The sequence below is a fragment of the Cygnus atratus genome, chromosome 3 (genome assembly GCF_013377495.2).
Source record: "Cygnus atratus isolate AKBS03 ecotype Queensland, Australia chromosome 3, CAtr_DNAZoo_HiC_assembly, whole genome shotgun sequence".
Lineage (NCBI taxonomy): Eukaryota > Metazoa > Chordata > Aves > Anseriformes > Anatidae > Cygnus > Cygnus atratus.
The window spans coordinates 83,450,242-83,469,406 of NC_066364.1; the positions used below are offsets into that span (position 1 = coordinate 83,450,242).

The following is a 19,165-nucleotide window of genomic DNA, read 5'->3' on the forward strand; positions in this document are numbered from 1 at the left end:
TGCTCTGCTGTAAATGTTAACCAACTTAAATTTCATTGAGAAAAAAAGTGAATAGTGTTATCTCACTTTTTTCCCCAAAAGAGAGCTGCCACCTATCCCCCAAAGCCGTATTCTCTCTCCACTACCAACACTCAAGTACCCTGATTCCCTCTCTAATATACAGAAGGCAACCAATGGATGAGAACAAGCAAGCTACTGATAGTAGTGCATTTCGATATTTAAAAATGATTAGTTAAACATGCTGTACATAGTGCCAGTAACATTTTAGCTCTATGTAAGTTAGTACCTGGATGTATGAACAAATTGATTCATCACTGAAAAAATTGATTAGTATAAGAAAACACATTGATTTAATACATTTGATATAACAGTTCTAAAGTGGCAGTGAAGAGCATTAGGATTTAACTGAAAATTATCTGTTTAAACCTGTATTGAAAGTCTTTGAATGTGAAAGATATTTACAGGTGATATGTCAAAAGTAAGCTCATTATGTACAATCACAGTTGCAACACTCCGACCAACAAAGAATGGTATAAAATTCTAAGTACCTGAAAATTATGTGTCATCCTTGCTTGTACGTATCTGTGTGCAGCAGAGTACCTTAAGTACATAAAATTGTTATACACCAAAAGAGATAAGCTTGATTATTATACCACCGGGTATATTAAGATTCACTCCTTCAGAGACTAGGAGCAGTATGGGTGGGAGAAAACTCAATGGATTGAGTTATCCCTCACCTTCAATCCCAACCATTTTGTCTTTCACTTTCTCTAAACCAGCTAAGCCTGATTATGTTTCATTAGGGAAGCTGGTTGTGACAGCAACAGGAAACTACGATCTTCTATTAGAAAGTAGATTTCCAGGATGATGATAGACAAAAGCAGCTGTCATGCATTACATCACCGTATGTCTGCCACTTTATCTGAAGGGTTTGTCCATTAGCTACACACCAAAACCCAATTACACGTGGAATACAAATGGAAAAGCTAAGCAGAAGCATCCCCCACTTCCTCTCCCATTAGGTTAACAAAGCAGACTTGCTAAACCATAGGGACATAAGGGTTACTAAATGCTGCAGTACAGCACAAACCTAGGAGTATCACCCAAGTATTTAAGTGGAAGCAAGAACAGGATGAGATCAGAATACTTTTTCTGCCAGACACCTTGACAGGTCAACCAGGGATTCATGCCTCTCCTGAAAGCATCCCATTAGCAGGAGGGGCATTTGGCAGAGAATCGGTTTCAGGTGCTATCCTACACTACTATCCTATCCCCTTACACACTAACAACAGAAGAGACTTCATAGAGGAAAGGATACAGGAATGGCCTGAAAAATGGACTTGCTTTTTTCAATGGCAACCATAAGGACAGAGGTTGTGTCTTTTGTGACAGCTCACTACTAATGTGAGCTGTGACAGACAACTGAAAGCCTATTATTAATGACTGGGGCAATTCCTTTGAGGCCAAAGGGCTCTTGACTTCACAAACAGGAGGTGCTGGGGGGAAGCAAAGCAGTGTATTTTGGCTTGAAAAGAAACTATAAAAGCCTTCAAAGTGACTTAAAACATTGCCACCAGTAAACACCCTACTGTTGGTACAGCATTGGGCTGTTCTTTTCTTTCATAGAATGGCTTTCTCCTTGCTTCTGTTGTTGAACACAACACGGTTTCAAGAGCAAACCACACAGTGTTTGAAAATCTTCCTAACTTTTAGCTCATTTCTACAACATTCAGGTTGGTGATCAGACATGTATCTCAGCTTGACCAAGATTTATTTCCCCACATGTACAAATGAAAGAAGGGGTAGAAAAGCAGCACTGAAAAAAGAAAGGGGAAAAAATAGCAAAAAAATAGGCAGGGTATAACCATTCTATAACCTTTTTTTTTTTTTTTGACACGAGGAAAGCAGCTGTGCAACAATCCAAGAATTAACTCATAAGCAAACTTACACAAAACTGGCATTCAGAGACAACCTAACAAGCTTTACAGATACCAAGTTTAACAACCCAAAATTGAAAAATTCTTTGTTTCAGGTCATGAGAATAAACACACACCAACAACAGATCCTGGACCACATACTGTCTGGACAAGTACTAGTCAGAGCATGTTTTCAACCTTCCAGGCCTGCATTTGAGTTGAAGAATGAAAGAAAAATCTCAGCTGAACTTAGAAGAGGAGCATAAATTACTCTTGCATCCAAGACAATTGTTTTGTTTCTTTAACTGCACAAATATTTCATATCATTTTAGGACATTGCTATATTGCTTAGAAGCCCTCTTGAACCTGGGAATATGAATTCCTCAACTAAAAAACAAGGGTAGTTTGTACAACGGAGTTACAACAGTGTGAAAATTGAAACAGACTTTAACTGTAAAGTCTCTGCTTACCAGAAGTGAGAGACTGGTACATAGTAAGCCCTCTTTCATTTACTCGCTGCAGAAGCAAAGCATTCCCTCATTTCACCCACTCCTTGAGCCAATGATGCCCCCATTCCTTGGGCTGGTAGTTTCACTGACAGCTCCTCCTACAGCTATACAGAAGACAAGAACACTTCGTAATTATTACCTTTAGTTCACACTTCAGGATTTATTCCCTCCGTCTCCTAGAAAATACTGTGTTTTTTAACCTTCTAAATAAACTTTGTAAATTATGTGTAACAGTTCTTCTCTCATCACCCTTCTCTCATCATGTATTTCAAATTTTTGATTTGCCTTAGCTAGGGTTTAATGTGATGGTTTTCTCCTGAACAGTGAGGCTGAGAGCAAAACTAGGTCCCTAGGTCCCTATCCTCTCCCCTTCCAGAAAAAAAAGTTTGTTTTTTGTTTTGTTTTTTAAACTATTGAGGGGGAATGATCCTTGCATGCAGTGCTAATACAAGGGTCTCTCAACATATCTGTCAATTTTCCAGCATTCTGTGTTATCCTCCTCCTTCCACATCAGGCCAGTAAAATACACACTCTGCGAACTGCTCTGTCACATGCAAACAATTTAACAGGAAAATGCTCCCTACATGTCAGTAATTTTGCCCAACTTTCCTGCTCCTCAGCTTGTGATGGACAATCCTATTTGATGCCAACTGGGAATATAAGCATTGCGCTGAACACCACAGAAGCAGCAATAATCCAAGTCTACCCAACTTCAGACAACATGGTTATCTAAGACATAACATGGAAGGTCCGATAGCTTTTATTTTACATTAAAAGTTTCTTACATTCACCTGCACAGCTGAAATCTACTCAGCTGCCCTGCCTCACCCTGACACAAACTTGGTTTTAGGAAAAGTAAATTTTATTTGGAGTGAAAAGGAAGCACACGAATACCACAACATAATGTATAGAAACAAAGTCATTGTCAAAAAATCAGGAGTAGGAATATGTAATTATGGGTTATTGCCAAAAAAATCAGGTTCTTTGTATTAAATCTTAACGGTTATAAATGAAAATCATTCTAGATTGTTTTACAACACTAATAAACCAAAATATGTCAATGTCATAAGGTGAATACTTATTTTCCCTAAATCTAAGGCAAATACATGGAATATTCTTCATGTTATTTCTAGAGCATCTTCAGTTTATAATTACAAAATTGTTTGTGCTTTGTTAGCTCTCCAGAGAAAGATCTTCTATTAGTTATGTAAAAAGGAATTTAAAAGGGCATCAAAATGTTAGACTTCTCACCAAATAAAAGCTCAGTTTGCTGAAACTACAACAGCCTAACTATAAGTATATAACAGTTTCCTGAAACATGCACTTTGGAAGTAGACAAGTGCAGTGATTTTAAAATTAAAAAATAAAAAAAAAAGAAGTAACATTATAAAACATTTAACTCAAAATCAAAACTGTTCTTTAATAATCGCAAATGAACTTTTTACAATATCAATTTTCTAACTTTCTGGGCATACTTTCCAGTAAACATTTGAGTGTCCTCTGTGAGTTACAAAGGGTAAGTTTCCTGTGCTATACAGCTAAAAAAGCTGGACATTCTTAACAACTTGGCATCACACCTTTTTTAAAAAAACAGATCACGCAATAATTTAGACAGCATTTATAGCATTACAAAATCAGAATCCCTCTCTTTAATCACTCACAAGAGCAGCCATAAAGAATACAACAGCTTTAGGAATACAAATAATGAGGATGTAGAACTATCTGTGCAAAACTGCATTATTTTTACTGTCTAGAATTTCAGGGAAGTAACACCGCCAAAAGCAGAGAGAGGATAACAAAAGACAAACAGTCATGAAAGTAATGATACCTTAGATTTTCAAACAGGAATTACATTATGAAGTAAATATTAGGTATAGAAAAAAATCTGATGGCACCTTGAACAACAAATGACAACAAATGTCCTTGAATTTGCAGCTGAATAAGAACAGACACGGTTTCATGTTAAAGTCTCTTTCAGGAGTAGCAATTGATTTAGGGGTATCAACTCTAGAATTTCTTTCCATGCAAAAAAAAAATCTATCTTTCCAACATCTTTGCTTTGCGGGCTACCAATGCATTTAAGAATGAGCAGTCTTTTGAGGAGTGTGCTTTCTTCCATGCATCTGAAATCTTTAAAACAGCTGGATCATTGATTCCCTGGATTTCCCTACTCCAATCCATTTAACTGCAGAAGAGAAAAGCAAACTCTTATTATAAGTAATACAAAGCAAGATCAGACTTTATCTTAAGGTAAGATACAAACTTAAGATCTTAAATACTTAAGAAAATAAGTACTATAGTCTATGAAGAAAACTATTAGACTATTAGTAGGTTAAGAAACAGTAATTTTGTCTACTCTTCTTTAAGTAAGAATTCACAGGTAACTACTTAGAAAAGAACAGTCTTCAGGCTCACATTACAAAAAAAAAATGCCTTCCAGATCATAGGAAAAAAGACACAGAAACTGACAAAGAAGTAAAGGTCTGCCTCATCTCCTTCTCCCAGCTTTGGATGGAATCACAAGACCAGGTTTATTACGAAACTTAAGAGCAATGAGCAATTGTTATCTTAGGACCTTCTTCTATATTTAACATCACATTAGCATACCAGTGGTCTCACTGACTTTATAATGGCAGCAGAACTAAACCCCTACTATACCCAATCCAAAAAACAGTTTCTTAAGCAATCTCTAAAAGTCTCAGTTGAAAAAGAGCTACGGTGTAAGCCAAAGAAAGGATGCATATTAAAACAACAGCCAAACAGATAAATAAAAAGAAGTAAACAGTAATTAAAAGTATCACCAGGTACATCAGAATAACTGTAGATACAAACCGATTTTCAATATTTTGCATGTTCATTAAGGCAGAGTGCATGAGAGAGAAGTTTTATGGAGCTGAAAAAAAAATCTACTTTACTTACCAGGAACACCCAATTCCATTTCTATAAAGCGAACATAGTTTTGTGCATTTACAGGCAGCTCATCGAATGTCCTTGCATTTGATATGTCTGTATCCCATCCTGGGAGTGTCTCATACCGAACCTCTACTTTATTTAAGACTTCCTGGTTGGCTGAAAATCAAACAGAAATAAGATATATCCATGAAGTTTATATATTTTCTACCACTAAACACAGCTATAAGCTTTTCGTTTTTTTCTTGTATGAAGAGATTTTCTCAGAAGACAATACCAGCACCAAAGGTGCTAACTTGTACCTTTTTCTTAATATAAGTGGAGAAAATAAACCCAAGCAACTATCAGGACTTAGACTTTAGGAATTCTTGTACAGTTTGTGGTTTAAGCAAAATATATCTGTGTGACTGTGAGTACTTTTCAGGAAGTTTAATTCTTTAAAATGTTGATTCTTTTTGCTATACAAATACCACGATCCAACCCTCCTTTTGTGAAGGAATTTGGATGATGTGAAAAGAAAATTATGTACCAGCTGGTAAGTACTAGACAGGTAAAATATATTTTACAATTGCATTGGAGCGTTCTTTTTATTAAACAGAGTCATAGCACGTCAAGAGTACATAGCATGTACTGTTTATACATAATAAAATTGTCATGCCCACAGAGCCTTTGCCCCAAAACTCTACAACAGACTTTTGTTTGTCTGCAGCCAGCTAAGCTCTTAAGGGCCTCAGCTATAGAATACTGCAAGGAAGGCAGTTTGCCGACATGGTATACAACATTACCAGCCCTCTTCCTACAGCAGAGCCTGAAGCATTTACCTTGATCAGACATAGAATGAGTATCATCCTATATTAAAGACAGTTTTTAGCGTCTACCATGACAGTCAACAACGCAGGGGTTATATTTTGTCTATCAGGTCGGCTCTGTGACCTGAAGGTGGAGTCACACGTGATGTACGAACAGTAGCTGTTCCAGTTACTTCTCAGAATAGAAGCAATGACTCTATTCCATTTTGCCCTTTATTTAATAACCTGCTATAATGATGTCCATCAATTCTGAATCCTGTGATGATCTCAAGCACTGGAAAAATACATTGTTCTGGAATCAAATCATTCCATTAATTTTCTGAACATTAATCTTGAAATGACATTGGGCAGCAAAACAAAAACCTTAAACCCAAAGACAGTAACAATATATCAACAAAAAATGGAGGCTACTGGGCATTCTCGCCTTCCTGAAGACGACAGTGTTTTACCAAAGGCATTGTAATTAATGTTACATAGGCTCCACGTCTCAGATACCCAATCAAGTCACTACTGCAAAGACAGAAGACATCCAGTTCATCTGGGAAGGTGTTTGAGGTACAAAAGGCACAATAAAGATGCAAATACAGATCATAGCTAATCCTCCCGAGTGTGTGTTTAGCCAACAAGCTCAGGCTCAGCACATCGAACTATTTGTCCTGGTGCAGGTAAGAGCTCAACAGTAGGGATGTCATAAACACAGCCTTTATGAGCTAGACATTTTGAGTACGGGTGAAAGAGGGCTATGTTCTACTGACTTTGGAGCCAACAACAGTGAAGAAGCGCACAATTTTTGGACCAAGGTGTTTACAGGTTAAGGCAAATGGTTCTGAGTCAATACTTGCTGTAATAAGGTCAGCCCTGACAAGCAGGCAGGAATATTAAGAATGTTGGGTTGCAGAAGCCAAGAACAAGGACTTTCTTTTATGTCACCAGTAGTAACAACTGAGCTGCTGTCTGCTGCTCAGGTAAATTATAAAATACCTATATTCAGAGTGCAAAACCACAAACTAATTTCGAGACATTGCAGATGATCCAGAATAAGATGTCAGTCTTCCTCTAAGGAACAAACAGTGACCAAACACTTAACCTTGAAAGTCTACAGACATCTTGGTTTTACTTTGAAGCCCCTCTAATGACGATAACTGGGAGAAAGCTGAAAGCACTTAGAACTGAATAGTCAGATCTTGCCTACAGACTTCCATTACTCTTTGTTCAATTCCTTACTTCCCCGAAAGAAAGGTAGAAAAAGATGTGAAATTTCCTGATGTTTCACACGATTCTCTCATCTTGCTCCAGGAGGTGTGTTAACAGAAGATATGTGGTAAAGATAAGCCATAAAGTGAGCTCTGCGTAGGAACAGATACAGTAACCATCTAGATTTCTCTGAGCTCTTCCCTGAGGGGATTTACCTTTCAGGCTCTCTGAAACATCGCTTATTAACAGCTGAACTGGATAATGGAGAGAGCAGATATAATGACATCTGGCAGTCTGGTACTAGAATTTAGAGAAAGAGTGGTGTGATATTACTTCCAACTCAAAAAGAATAGCTGGAATTTGGGATCTCGGCATCAAAGTAAATGATCTCAGCTTACAAGACTTCCAGAAACCGAACAAACAGTTACATAGGTCAGACCAAATATCCATCTACTACAGTGTCCTGGCTCTGTAATCAACAGTAAATGCCCAGGAAAAGAGCACAACGGAAAAAAAAAAGGCAGGCATGAAGTAAAGTTTCTCAGAAATACTCTTACAACTTTCTAAGAACCTGTGGTTTCAGTCTCCTGAGCAAGAGGTTGTATCTGTGCCGAGATCAACCAACACCTTGTACAGGAGGCATGAGCAGGACTAGACTATGGCTTTCACATTCCTCTTAAACTGGATGATCTTTGAGATAGGTAGGGACTTCCATCTTTCTTCCATAAGCACACGGGAATGAAGTGGCCAGCTCCATAGCAAAAGACTAGAGCCTCAGTGTTACCACCTGAGGTGAGCCATAGATTTACAAAGCATGTTTAGCTCTTTCTTATCAGATTATGAAGTGTCTACAGAAAACTAAGCTGAAAAACTGAGCAAGATTCCTATGATTCTCAGATGCAGCAAGAAAAAGGAACAATATATGAAATATGGCATGATTTTCCTGAGATGCTGGGTACTCTGTGTGCTTCTAATTTAGAGACAGCCATTTCAGAAGAAGGGTAAGTCAATAACATCTCCAAGAAAGTGGGAGGTAGGGAAGGAACAGGGGGAGAAATAGCCTGCTAGTGAAAAGGTTCCCTGTCTAGAATTCTTTTAAATTAAATTCAAATAGTTAAAGTGGCAAGTTAAGAAATAAACCCCTAAGAGCCTGTAAAACAAAGGGTAAAGGAAGTTTCCTTTTGCTTTTTTATGACAGGGGCAGGGATAACAAGTAACCTGCAGTGTATGTGCTGAAAACAGCCAAATGTTGAGAAGCACAGCAAAGAGATGTGGAACACACTGAGGCACTGTGAGAGATAGCATCTTCCAGTTTAATAGATCAGCTCGAACTCCTTCCTGACACTTACGGAAGATGATGTATCAACAGCAAAGACAACAGCTTCTACTACATTTCTACCTGAATTCTTAACAGTTAATAAATAAAAATATTATTAGGCAGCTGAGCCATGTTGTGCTGCAATGACCAAAGGTCACCTTCCTTTTACCTGGGCACATGAAGGGAGCAAAGTCTGTCCTCAGGAGCCTTAACAAGATTCTGGTCCCATTTGGGACGCAATGAGTGGGGAAAAAAAATAAATCAGTTAAGTTTTAGCACTGGGAAACATGGACACCTATTTATCATCTTTAATGATGGACTACCAGAGGATGTCTCCCTGGCTTGAGCACAAGACAGTACAAACAACCCTCAGGTTAGACGACAGGGCTACAGACGAAGTACTTGCTGAGTAGTCTTCAGTTCAAACATGCATTGTCCAGTATGTTCAAAGGGTATTTAAAGTATACAGATGTTCTTAATATTTTGAAAAGGATATCAAACAAGCAATACTTGAGTTTTAAAAGTAGAAAAGCACTCCTTGGTTTAGTGCAAATGAGCACTAAACTTCCTGAATAACAGTGCATGCCACGTTACTCAACATGCATTCACATTGTAGCTGACACTTTAGCTTGAAGATACTGGAGGGTTAATCAATCCGAGAATTCCCCCAAGCACATGGAAAAAGAGAGTTACAAATTTCTCCCAACAGATGTGTTAATTTTAATGACTACTGACAGATCACACTTATACCTTTGTACATAATTACATCTGAATACTCCATGAACCCTGATGTGAATTGTATTTGATTACTACATTTGATATCACCCACAAAAGATTCTCTGCTGATGCTATCATATAGAACATTATAACCTGTGACCAGCCTCAAACCCTGAGGTAGTGTAGTAAGTGGAATGAAAACATGTCTATGTGCACATCAGAAAATCAGAAAGCCCAATCCTTAGTACTCGTTCTTTTTTTTTTTCCCTGGAGTATCTCTACAACAAACTGAAAAAGACGTGTTACCCATGAAAACAGTACTTTGAATACTTCAACTGCCAGATACATTTTGACCACTGTCCTCCTCAGAGAGGAGCTATAGTTTCCATCACGCTAAGCTGATGTATGTTGGTCCTGCATTAGAAGATACAGTCTTGCTTTCTCCTATGTCAACTGCTCATTTCCTCCCTGCACCTTCTCCCCCCTCTTTTCCATGGTGCAGGTGTGTCTGGGGTTTGGCTGCCCTGTGATCCGTTAAAGGGAACTGAATTGTTAGAAAAATAACACAAACACAGAGAAGTCTGGCTTTTCAAGCGCATTAGTTTCCTCATCTGGTTCACTGCACACCTAAATGAAGACGTGTCCTGCAAGAAAATGGGATGAAAGAGTACTGAGAATAAGACACTGGCTTTAGAGTACAAAACGAGAGCTTCGGATTTAGCTTGAAGGTAATGCAGGCTGTATTAAAATAAAGGGATAAAAGCAGATAACATTTACATTTAAGGAGTCAAGCTTTAGATAGCATTTTGCACCTTTCTAGTAAACAAATGACACTGGGGTACAGGTACAGGTGTGGCACAGAGTACATCTCAGAAGACATTAATGGCTTGGTGCTGAAGTGACAAATTCCTGTCATACATTTTACAAGAAAAATTCAAATGGATTTAAGTATCAGATTGATTACACTTCACCAAAATTTAAAATTGTTAAACAAGTAGTCTTACCAGGAAAATGAGGTATGATTTCACCATCTAGTTTGTATGCAACACCAACTTTGATTTCTGGAAATACATCCAAGATATCCAATTTGGTAAGAGCCAATCTATAAAGAAACATTACTCCGTTTAAACATGTTTTTAACAACTCTCAACTTTGATCATATTTTAAAGATACAGGAAAAAAAATGATTCCTGCACTTTGCGTACACTACAATTAATCATCTTTCCTTAGAGAAATAGCCTCTATGACACTGTTCCATTTATTTTGTGACTTAAAAATAAAACAGCCTTTTTGTTGTGTACTTAGATCTAATACTAGAAAAGGGCAAAATTCAAACAACAAGTATTCTTCAATTAAAATAATTGGTCTATAGTTTTAAGTGGTAGAATTTTAACTGGACAGAGTGCTGCCAAGATACTTTATGCCCATTCATTTGACATGGTTACACAGCATGATGCCTGTTGCTGTCTGTTCTTGTCCTCTGCCAAATGTTTCTGTCCTTACAGTGCAGACAACGAAAATAAGGAAGTACTGTCTCTGTAAATATCCAGTTTCATAACCAAAGCATACTATTTTAAATGCAAGGCACAAGGGACAAGAAAAGCAGGACAATTTAAGTAAAGCAAGTGTTTATACAAGTTGATCTACCAGAATTTTATACCAATTCTGTTTCACATACCCATTTTTCATTTTAATGAAAATCCCAAGTTGTACACGTTTTCTACACTTACACACACTGCTAAAGATACCAATAGGTTCCATCTGTCTTTCTTTGAAAATTAACTAAGAACCCCACAAACTATAATATATTTTAAGGCCCTTGTGGTGCATTTGATTTGGTTTGGTAGGATGGCAGAGAGAACAGCACAGCTTGAAGAATCAAATACTATGAGATGTAAGCACTTCTACAATATAATAGAAAAAAAAAAATGATATGAAAACATATGATACAAAAACATTTACTACTGAGAAAAATAAGGGATAGTTAATTTATGAAAATATCAAAACAATAAATCAGTACTAACAGTCTGAATGTTGCTTACTACTACATGTACAATTTAATCTGTAGCATATCATGATTTTATGTCAAGTTGCCAGCAAAGCTGAGAAAATAACTTACGCAGTAAATCCATTAATCATGTAGGCATATCGGAGTAGCACAAGGTCCAGCCAGCCACATCTTCTCTTTCTACCAGTGGTAACACCATACTCTTTACCTCGCATTTGCAGCAATTCTCCAATTTCCTAGCAAAGAGTAGTACTATCATGTGAGCCTTTTTTCATTTGCATTAAGTACACATCTGCATCATATATTTTAACACCATTTTACAATACTGTTAGTTACCTTAAAACTTCTTCCCCCTATTTTTCACAACATTGTCTATAGAGATGAAAACAGAAAAACAAAATTCTATTTCCAGTTCAAGAGAATGCTATCCGAGCAAGTCTCTCAACATTTGTTCCTGCTTTAGCCTTTTATTCCACAGGGAGATCTGAGAAGCTGATAATCAGATTTGGCAGTCCTGTAAACTCAGTTTAAAACGACAGAATCATTGCATGGTTTGGGTTGGAAGCTCATGCAATTCCAACCCTCTGCCATGGGCCAGGACATCTCCCACCAGACCAGGCTGCCCAAAGCCCCATCCAGCCTGGCCTTCAACACCTCCAGGGATGGGGCATCCACAGCTTCTCTGGGCAGCCTGTGCCAGTGCCTCACCACCCTCACAGTGAAGAAACTTCGGAGACTTTGGACTCCTCCTTTGTTAATATTCTCAAAAAACACAGCTCATTGCCTGAACACTTTCTGTCATGTCCAGAAACTGAACAAAGCTATGATACGTTTTTTTTTTGCAATTAAGGCTATTCTTATACCACAAATAACATGGAAATTACTTTACTTGCTGGTGGAGACATGTAGGAATCTTAGCCATGATGACAATGAGCAGGAATAAACAAATAACAGAATCTGAAGAATGAGATATCACAACACATTGTCTTCTACTCGCATTTAACCAGCCATACTAATTTAACATAAGACAAACACACCAAGTTATTTCACCCAGTTACAGGTCACATCTAGGGCAGATAATGCTCACATTATTTTGTTCTGTAGGAAAGGCACCAATTCCAACTCTAGTTGTATATGCTTTCACAACTCCATACACTTCCCCGACGTTCTGTGGTGGCATGCCCAGACCTGTGCAAACACCACCAACTGTGCAGTTTGATGAAGTCACGAAAGGATACGTGCCTATTAAGAAAAAATGGGGGGGGGGGAGGGGATTTGTTAAAATCACTTTTTAAAAACAGTTTTAAAAACTACTAAAAAAAAATCTAACCTAGTAAGGATCACTACTAAATTGCACTTACCTAGATATTATAACACTAAAAACCAAAACCAACTACACAATAATTGTATTTTGAGGTAACCGATTTAATAAGCTCCTAGATCTTACGTACAATGTCTGATCCTTCTTTACTAAATCAATAGAAATCTTACCACTTCACCTGCAAAATTTGACAATGTAACAATTCCAAATGACCATACCAGTCAAGAACTGGAATGAGACACCAGGAAACCATACCTGATATTATACAAAATACATTCACTGACATTTGGAGTGAGACCCTTAAGAAAATTATATTAGGTAATCAGAAAATATGGATTTAGCATTTTCTATTTCTGGAGGAAAAATAATGAGTTCTACAAACTGGTCAATATAATATAACAATAAGAAATCATAAAGAAATGTAAAGGTAGATGTTTAGATGTTTAGAAAATAATTTTGGAAAACACAGAATTTTGCTTACCAAATTAAATGAAAAAATTGATTGCCACAACTAAAGTTCAAAAAAAATTAAAAGACACACACAAAAAAAAACCACACCACAAATCCTACAATATAACCTAGTTCACTAATTATGAGAGTTTGTCTCTGGTTAAATATTCAGCCCTCACTTAAACAGCAGCCTGGACATCGAAGATAGCTAAACTTCCTATAAAATCTTTAACAGTTTTGCACCTTTTTTTTTTGTTGTTGTTAAACAATGGAAGATGAAACAGTATGCTAATCTTTAGTTGATTTGAATCGAACAAATGTTTCAGCCACACAGTAACTACAAGTGAGAGTTTTCTACCTTGTGCTTCATATTTTTATTTTTTGGTGTAAGAGTCAAGAGATGGGTAAGAGAGTGACAGCCAAGACAAAAATACAGCAGGACAGAAAACGGAAGCAATTGAAGACTGTTCAGTGAGATTTTGCAGACTTGGCAAAGTTATCTATGGCTTTTTTGCTTAACTCAAATCTCTAGAGAAAGACACAGGTTTACCTGTGTAACATGTTACATATGTAAGTGCCGTTTGCAAGCACTAATTAAGTCCTTATCTTCTTTGTGACAGCACAGCTGGGTTTCTCTTTAGTAGCAGGTAGTATAGCTAGGGGATGTCACAAATGCAGTCAATGAGATAGCTCTTACTTATTTTCAGCTCCTCGCAAGGTGAACTGACAGTGGTTTACCCTCATTCACTATTTAAAACGACAGAAAACCAGACGCACAGTCAGGGAGATGTGTACAAGCCTCATTACATGCTCCAGAGAAGCAGCATGGAATGCAAGACTTAACCATCTTCAGCGCCCACAGACACACACACTAATAAAATTTACTTTTGTATTAGAACAGAAGTTATATGTATCTGTGCAACAAGGCACAGAAAATAGCCTCTTTCAAACACTGAATCAAATTTGGTATTGTCAAATCTTTTGAACAGGACTTGCCTGTTGTCAACCTAAGTGTCCAACCAGCTTACAGTATCTACCTAAAGGAGAACAGAGATTTTTCTATTAATCCGTTTCTCATGGCATGGGCAGGAAAAAAATCTAAGTGACAAAGACCTGTCAATATCACAGACATACCTGATGATTTTCAGACATGATCTGCATTTCTTGTGCTTATATGAAAACCAAAATTCTTAATACTTAAAAAAACCACCCAAACCCTAGAGTTTATTGCAAATACCAGTTTTGCATCAAACACTTTCTCGTAAAAGCCTATTTGAACACTTCTTTCTTCTGACTTGCTAAAAATGAAACTTTCTTCCAGTATTCAGATTATCATGGGAAAACTTTGTGCTTACATTTCTAAGGGCTATCCTTAGATAAATCTTCCTCTTAAAGTATAAAAAAAAAGATTTTCAAACTTGTTTTGTTTGAAAGTGCCCAATATCAGAACTCCAATCAGTTGAACGCAGAGCCCATGCCAATTTTATACTCATTTGACAGTATTGCTTACAGGCTTTTACATCAGGCATAAGCATCTTTGTAAAAAGAAAAATGATGCAGTTGCATGCTAGTGAGACTGAAGAAAAATGTGACAAAATGCAGGAGCCTATAATATAGGTTTTTTATGTCTACATAAAGGTAGAATAATGTCTGTCCTTACAATATGGTAACAAATACAATAATCTCACAATACAAAAGGTGTTTCTATCAAGAAGCTTCTCATTTTATTAGCAAAATTACAGTGCTAATTACCACTTATAATTTCAAATTGTTTGGGATAACCTTTTCATTCTTACCCCAGCAACAATCCAGATTCCTGGTTCATTCTTTGTGTTGTAAATCAGTGAAACATTGTTAAATACATAGTTGAAAAATGCAGTATGACTCTTCAAAAGTCAGAAAGTATTTTGTGCATATACTTTGCCTCTCTGCTATGGAGTATTAAAAATAAAAAGCTTTCCACCCTCCTTCTTAAGTGTTTTCCCAAGGTGTATACAACTGTGAGCTACTCCACGTGAAATTTATATACACTGAAGTAATAGTTCCACTCTATTTAAGAAAAGAAATTTAATCACCTAATCCTTACTGTGATTCAAAAGCTTGATCTTGGGAGAATCTTAAGCTTTTTGAAAGTATGTAGTTAAAAACACTGCTTTTCCCTCTAATTATTTGCTAATCATAGATGGTACTGTTCTTCCAGAATAGAAAACAATTCTTCCCTAAGAACAGCTATGCACAGCAGAGCTTATATTGAATTCTTTCACAATATAAATACATACCAACCTGTGTCTCATTAAGGTTAAACCTACCAAAATCTATGTCCAGCAGTGCTGCATTTGCACCTTCTACTAAGATCTTCTTTGGTGGTCCATGTAAAGCTTCATACATGAAATAGACACCATCTCTTACCATTGGTTTTATTTTTTCCATGTAGGCCTAAATAACAAAAGAGTAGCTTATAGCACAATTTCATTATAGTAAAGCTAGCCAGAGTGCAAGTGCTCATATTCACGCTATTAATCCTTTTGAAAAGTAAAAGCAAATGTAAAGAAATGCTAAATAAATATGCCATAATACATGAACAAGGGAAGAAAGAACATCATACTCAGATTTACATAGTACATATGCAACAGAAACTAATTTTTAGGTCTACATATTGATAGAAATACTGCAATTCAGCATGTGTAACAGATATCGTTTAAGGTGAACCAAGCAGAAGTTCTAAGAACTCCCACATACTCCATTCTAGAATTGGCAAACTGAGTAAAGCAGCAACTAAAGATATAAGAAGTATGATTTCTTTGGCCTGATTTTCTGAAAGAATTAAAAATATATAACTGTGCACACCCTCCTCTGTTCCACATATACTCCACTTTTTTTTTTTTTTTTTCAAACCCATTTGTCAAATTTGGTCAAGGTTTTCTAAGGGGTAAAAAAGAAGTCTCAGACAACTAAACTTCTATAAAACAAAAAAGAAAAAATAGAGGCTGAATAAGGGTAAGATATATAAGAATACAGCTGCACTGTGAAATTGTACTGCTAGGCATACGGGAATCAACATTAGAGAGAATCCTCACAAGTGTAACCCAGTTGCTGGGGGGTGAGGGATCAAATTAAATTTCATATTTAACCACAAGAACAGTTTGCTGGCAATCAGGCTTCATTACTTCTGCTGCTATCAACTTACAGTCCAACAACATGCAAAAAAAATGTTTTTTTCCTTAAGGCTTTATTGCTTAGAATAGTAATTTACTTCAGTTCTTAAGGTTCTAACACAAGGAAATCATATTCTGCATTACAATGAAGACATGCCTTCCCCAACTACAATCTTGATGTTTTTGTTGTGTTTTTTTCTAGGCAGTATAAGTCAGAAATAATTCTCCCTATGTAAGATCTTAAAGTCTACAGTAGTTCTCTTGAAACCAAGTTTTTAAATGCTGCATAAAGACGCTAAGGTGTTTTAAGGATGCTAGCAGACTTTTTAAATTGATACATATCCATTTCTCATGTTATATATTAAGTTCCCACTCCTCACAGAAGTATGAGAGTCAATCACCTTGAGATTTACATATCAGTAACCCTACACAGCGATTACATCATTTAACAGACAAAAGCAGGCTTACCTTGAGCTTTTTCAATTCCCCTTCAATATCTATCTCTAAGGTAGGATATATCGCTTTGTACTGATTGGCTAACACTTTAAACCTGGAAGACAAAAATTCATTAAGGTTTCTTTTATTTGTTTTCTTTCTCTCTCCTCCACCAACCTTACAATCTACTGATAATGTATTTACAATTACTTTGCAATTAAATAATTTTAAGCAGACTGAGAAATCAAAAAAAATTTAACAGCAACCAGCTGTAACTGTTTCCACAGGGACACACCCAGATATTGAAAACTATGCTCAAAACTTGCATTAAAGGACAAAAATTACCTCTCAGAAAACTCATCAAAATCAGAAACAAGATCACACATCCTGAGTCCACTTCGTGCTGCTTTTGAAGAATATACTGGACCAATTCCTTTTTTGGTAGTTCCCAAACTTTAAAGAGATAATAGCAGGAGTTATTCTTGATATACAACTAAGGTGTTTTTTTCTTTAAATACATTCTTACCATAAAGTGAAATGCTGTTATTGCAAACCTTGTTTTAAACATTCAAATACAAGATACTTTTAGTACATAACTTAGTTTCAGAACATCACTGTTTATAGACATGAATATATTCATCTTCTACATACTTCTGTTTTTAGACCAGTAACTTTTTATACTTCATTGAATCTTATTTGAACACAAATCCCGACTTTTCTACTTAAGGAACTGAATGCTAAAACAATATCCTTCAATACTATGAACTGAAACTAACCATACACCTTCCTAAAAACATATTTCATGAAGAGACGGAAAAAATACAACCAGCATGGATTTCAGATTTGTGAGAAATATTTCATTTAATAGTAAAAGCCTCCAATGGAGCCAGAAAAACAAATACTGGCAAGTATCTAAGTAACACTGATGCCCAAAACACTGTACATACAAAATGGTTGAAGAATAGATTTTCCCTGTAGCTGATTCTGAAAACCTAGATTATTGTTCTCACTCTTACCTAACAATACTTCCTGAAAAACCTATAGCTTAAAACCTAAAGCAATCCTTTTTAGCTTAAGTCAGCGACATCATAAGACACAGTTTGCTTGCATTGACTTTAAAGTCAGACAAGTAAAGGTAGATCTGAACTTGCTCAGAAGAATGACACCATATATAATAAAGCTGGCTTGCTTAATGTGAGCAACAGTTTCATATCAATCAAATGATAATCTGAAAGACTGCAAAATAACTCCTTTGCCATGTACCATTAAAAAGACTAAAGCCAATACTTTTTTTTTTTTATAATATACTTTAGTTCTTACTGTTGAATATTAAATGGATCTTTTCAGCTGATACTGGTAGAGCAAGAATGTCAAATTTAAGTTTGATATCTTCAAATTGTCTCGAAGGTATCATACCATAACTTAATTCAAGAGGGACTCCATCTCAAGTAGAAGATACAGGTTAATCCCAAGGTCATATCTAAACTTCATATTAGAATGTATCAATTGATATGCAAGTGAACTGAAATACAGTCCATGATCAGTACTTAAGTTGTTTTATCCAGACCATTACAAGTTTGGAGTAGATTCAAAACAATAATCTTGGAAAAGGTAAAACAAATGTTCCAATTAGACTGATCTCAGGGTGTGGTATGTTTGTCTCCAGTCTGAAATGAAAGCATGGTAACCAACCTCCTGTAATACAATATCGTGTAACCAAACCAGGAGGTTGTGGCTTAAATAATTGACTCTAGCCTCTACCCCTATTCATACTCTTCCCAGGTAATTTTTTTAAGAGGCGTTAGCTTCCATTTGTTAGGACACGCCAATTCATAAAAGAATTAAGTTGACAAAAGATTTTATTTATAGTTGTTAGAACAATTGCATAAGCATAACATACTTCTGTATTAGATTACCTTTTTCTATAACCTTTCTGCAAGGGAAGCTATAGAACCCTCACTTGTGATTGGTTTTGCGCTACATTTGAACAGATGAAAGTATTCAGTTAAAAATTAACTTACTATTTATAATGATCAGCTTTTAAGTGTTAGATTCAAAACAAGTTTAATACAAAATGCGATACAGAGTCAAATCTACAGTTAGACATATTAGCAAGCTATTTCAAGTGGTTTTTTTTCCCCTCACGCTACCGGGAGTCTTTCGATAGTCAGTTTCTGACATCTCATGCTTTGCCAATCCTCAGTAGTACTTCCCCCACTACAGTTACTTAGATAGCCTTAGAATTTAGGAGGAAGTAAATAGATTAGTGCTTTTAATCCACCGGCAGTTTTAACAAGCTTGAGAACTGTATGATCATTGCAGAACGTCAGGATCATAATAATCCCTACAGAAAGAATATATACAGCACTTTTAAGAGGGTCTTAAATTTCTTAGCTTTGAATATAACTTCCTGGTGGAGCAGG

The 19,165-nt window shown here is 36.4% G+C and overlaps 1 protein-coding gene across 1 annotated transcript in view; it reads right to left on the reverse strand.

Moving 5' to 3' along the window:
* Positions 1–3,269: 3,269 nt before the first annotated feature.
* The window catches only part of ADSS2 (adenylosuccinate synthase 2), a 36,651-nt gene continuing 20,755 nt past the window's right edge, over positions 3,270–19,165 (reverse strand). The window contains exons 6-13 of the mRNA XM_035559540.2: positions 17,088–17,195; positions 16,776–16,857; positions 15,462–15,588; positions 12,469–12,623; positions 11,493–11,617; positions 10,378–10,475; positions 5,345–5,494; positions 3,270–4,610 (exon numbers count right to left, since the gene is read on the reverse strand). Of these exons, the coding sequence (XP_035415433.1) occupies positions 4,558–4,610; positions 5,345–5,494; positions 10,378–10,475; positions 11,493–11,617; positions 12,469–12,623; positions 15,462–15,588; positions 16,776–16,857; positions 17,088–17,195 (898 nt within the window). The 3' untranslated portion in view covers positions 3,270–4,557. The remainder of the gene's footprint in view (positions 4,611–5,344; positions 5,495–10,377; positions 10,476–11,492; positions 11,618–12,468; positions 12,624–15,461; positions 15,589–16,775; positions 16,858–17,087; positions 17,196–19,165) is intronic.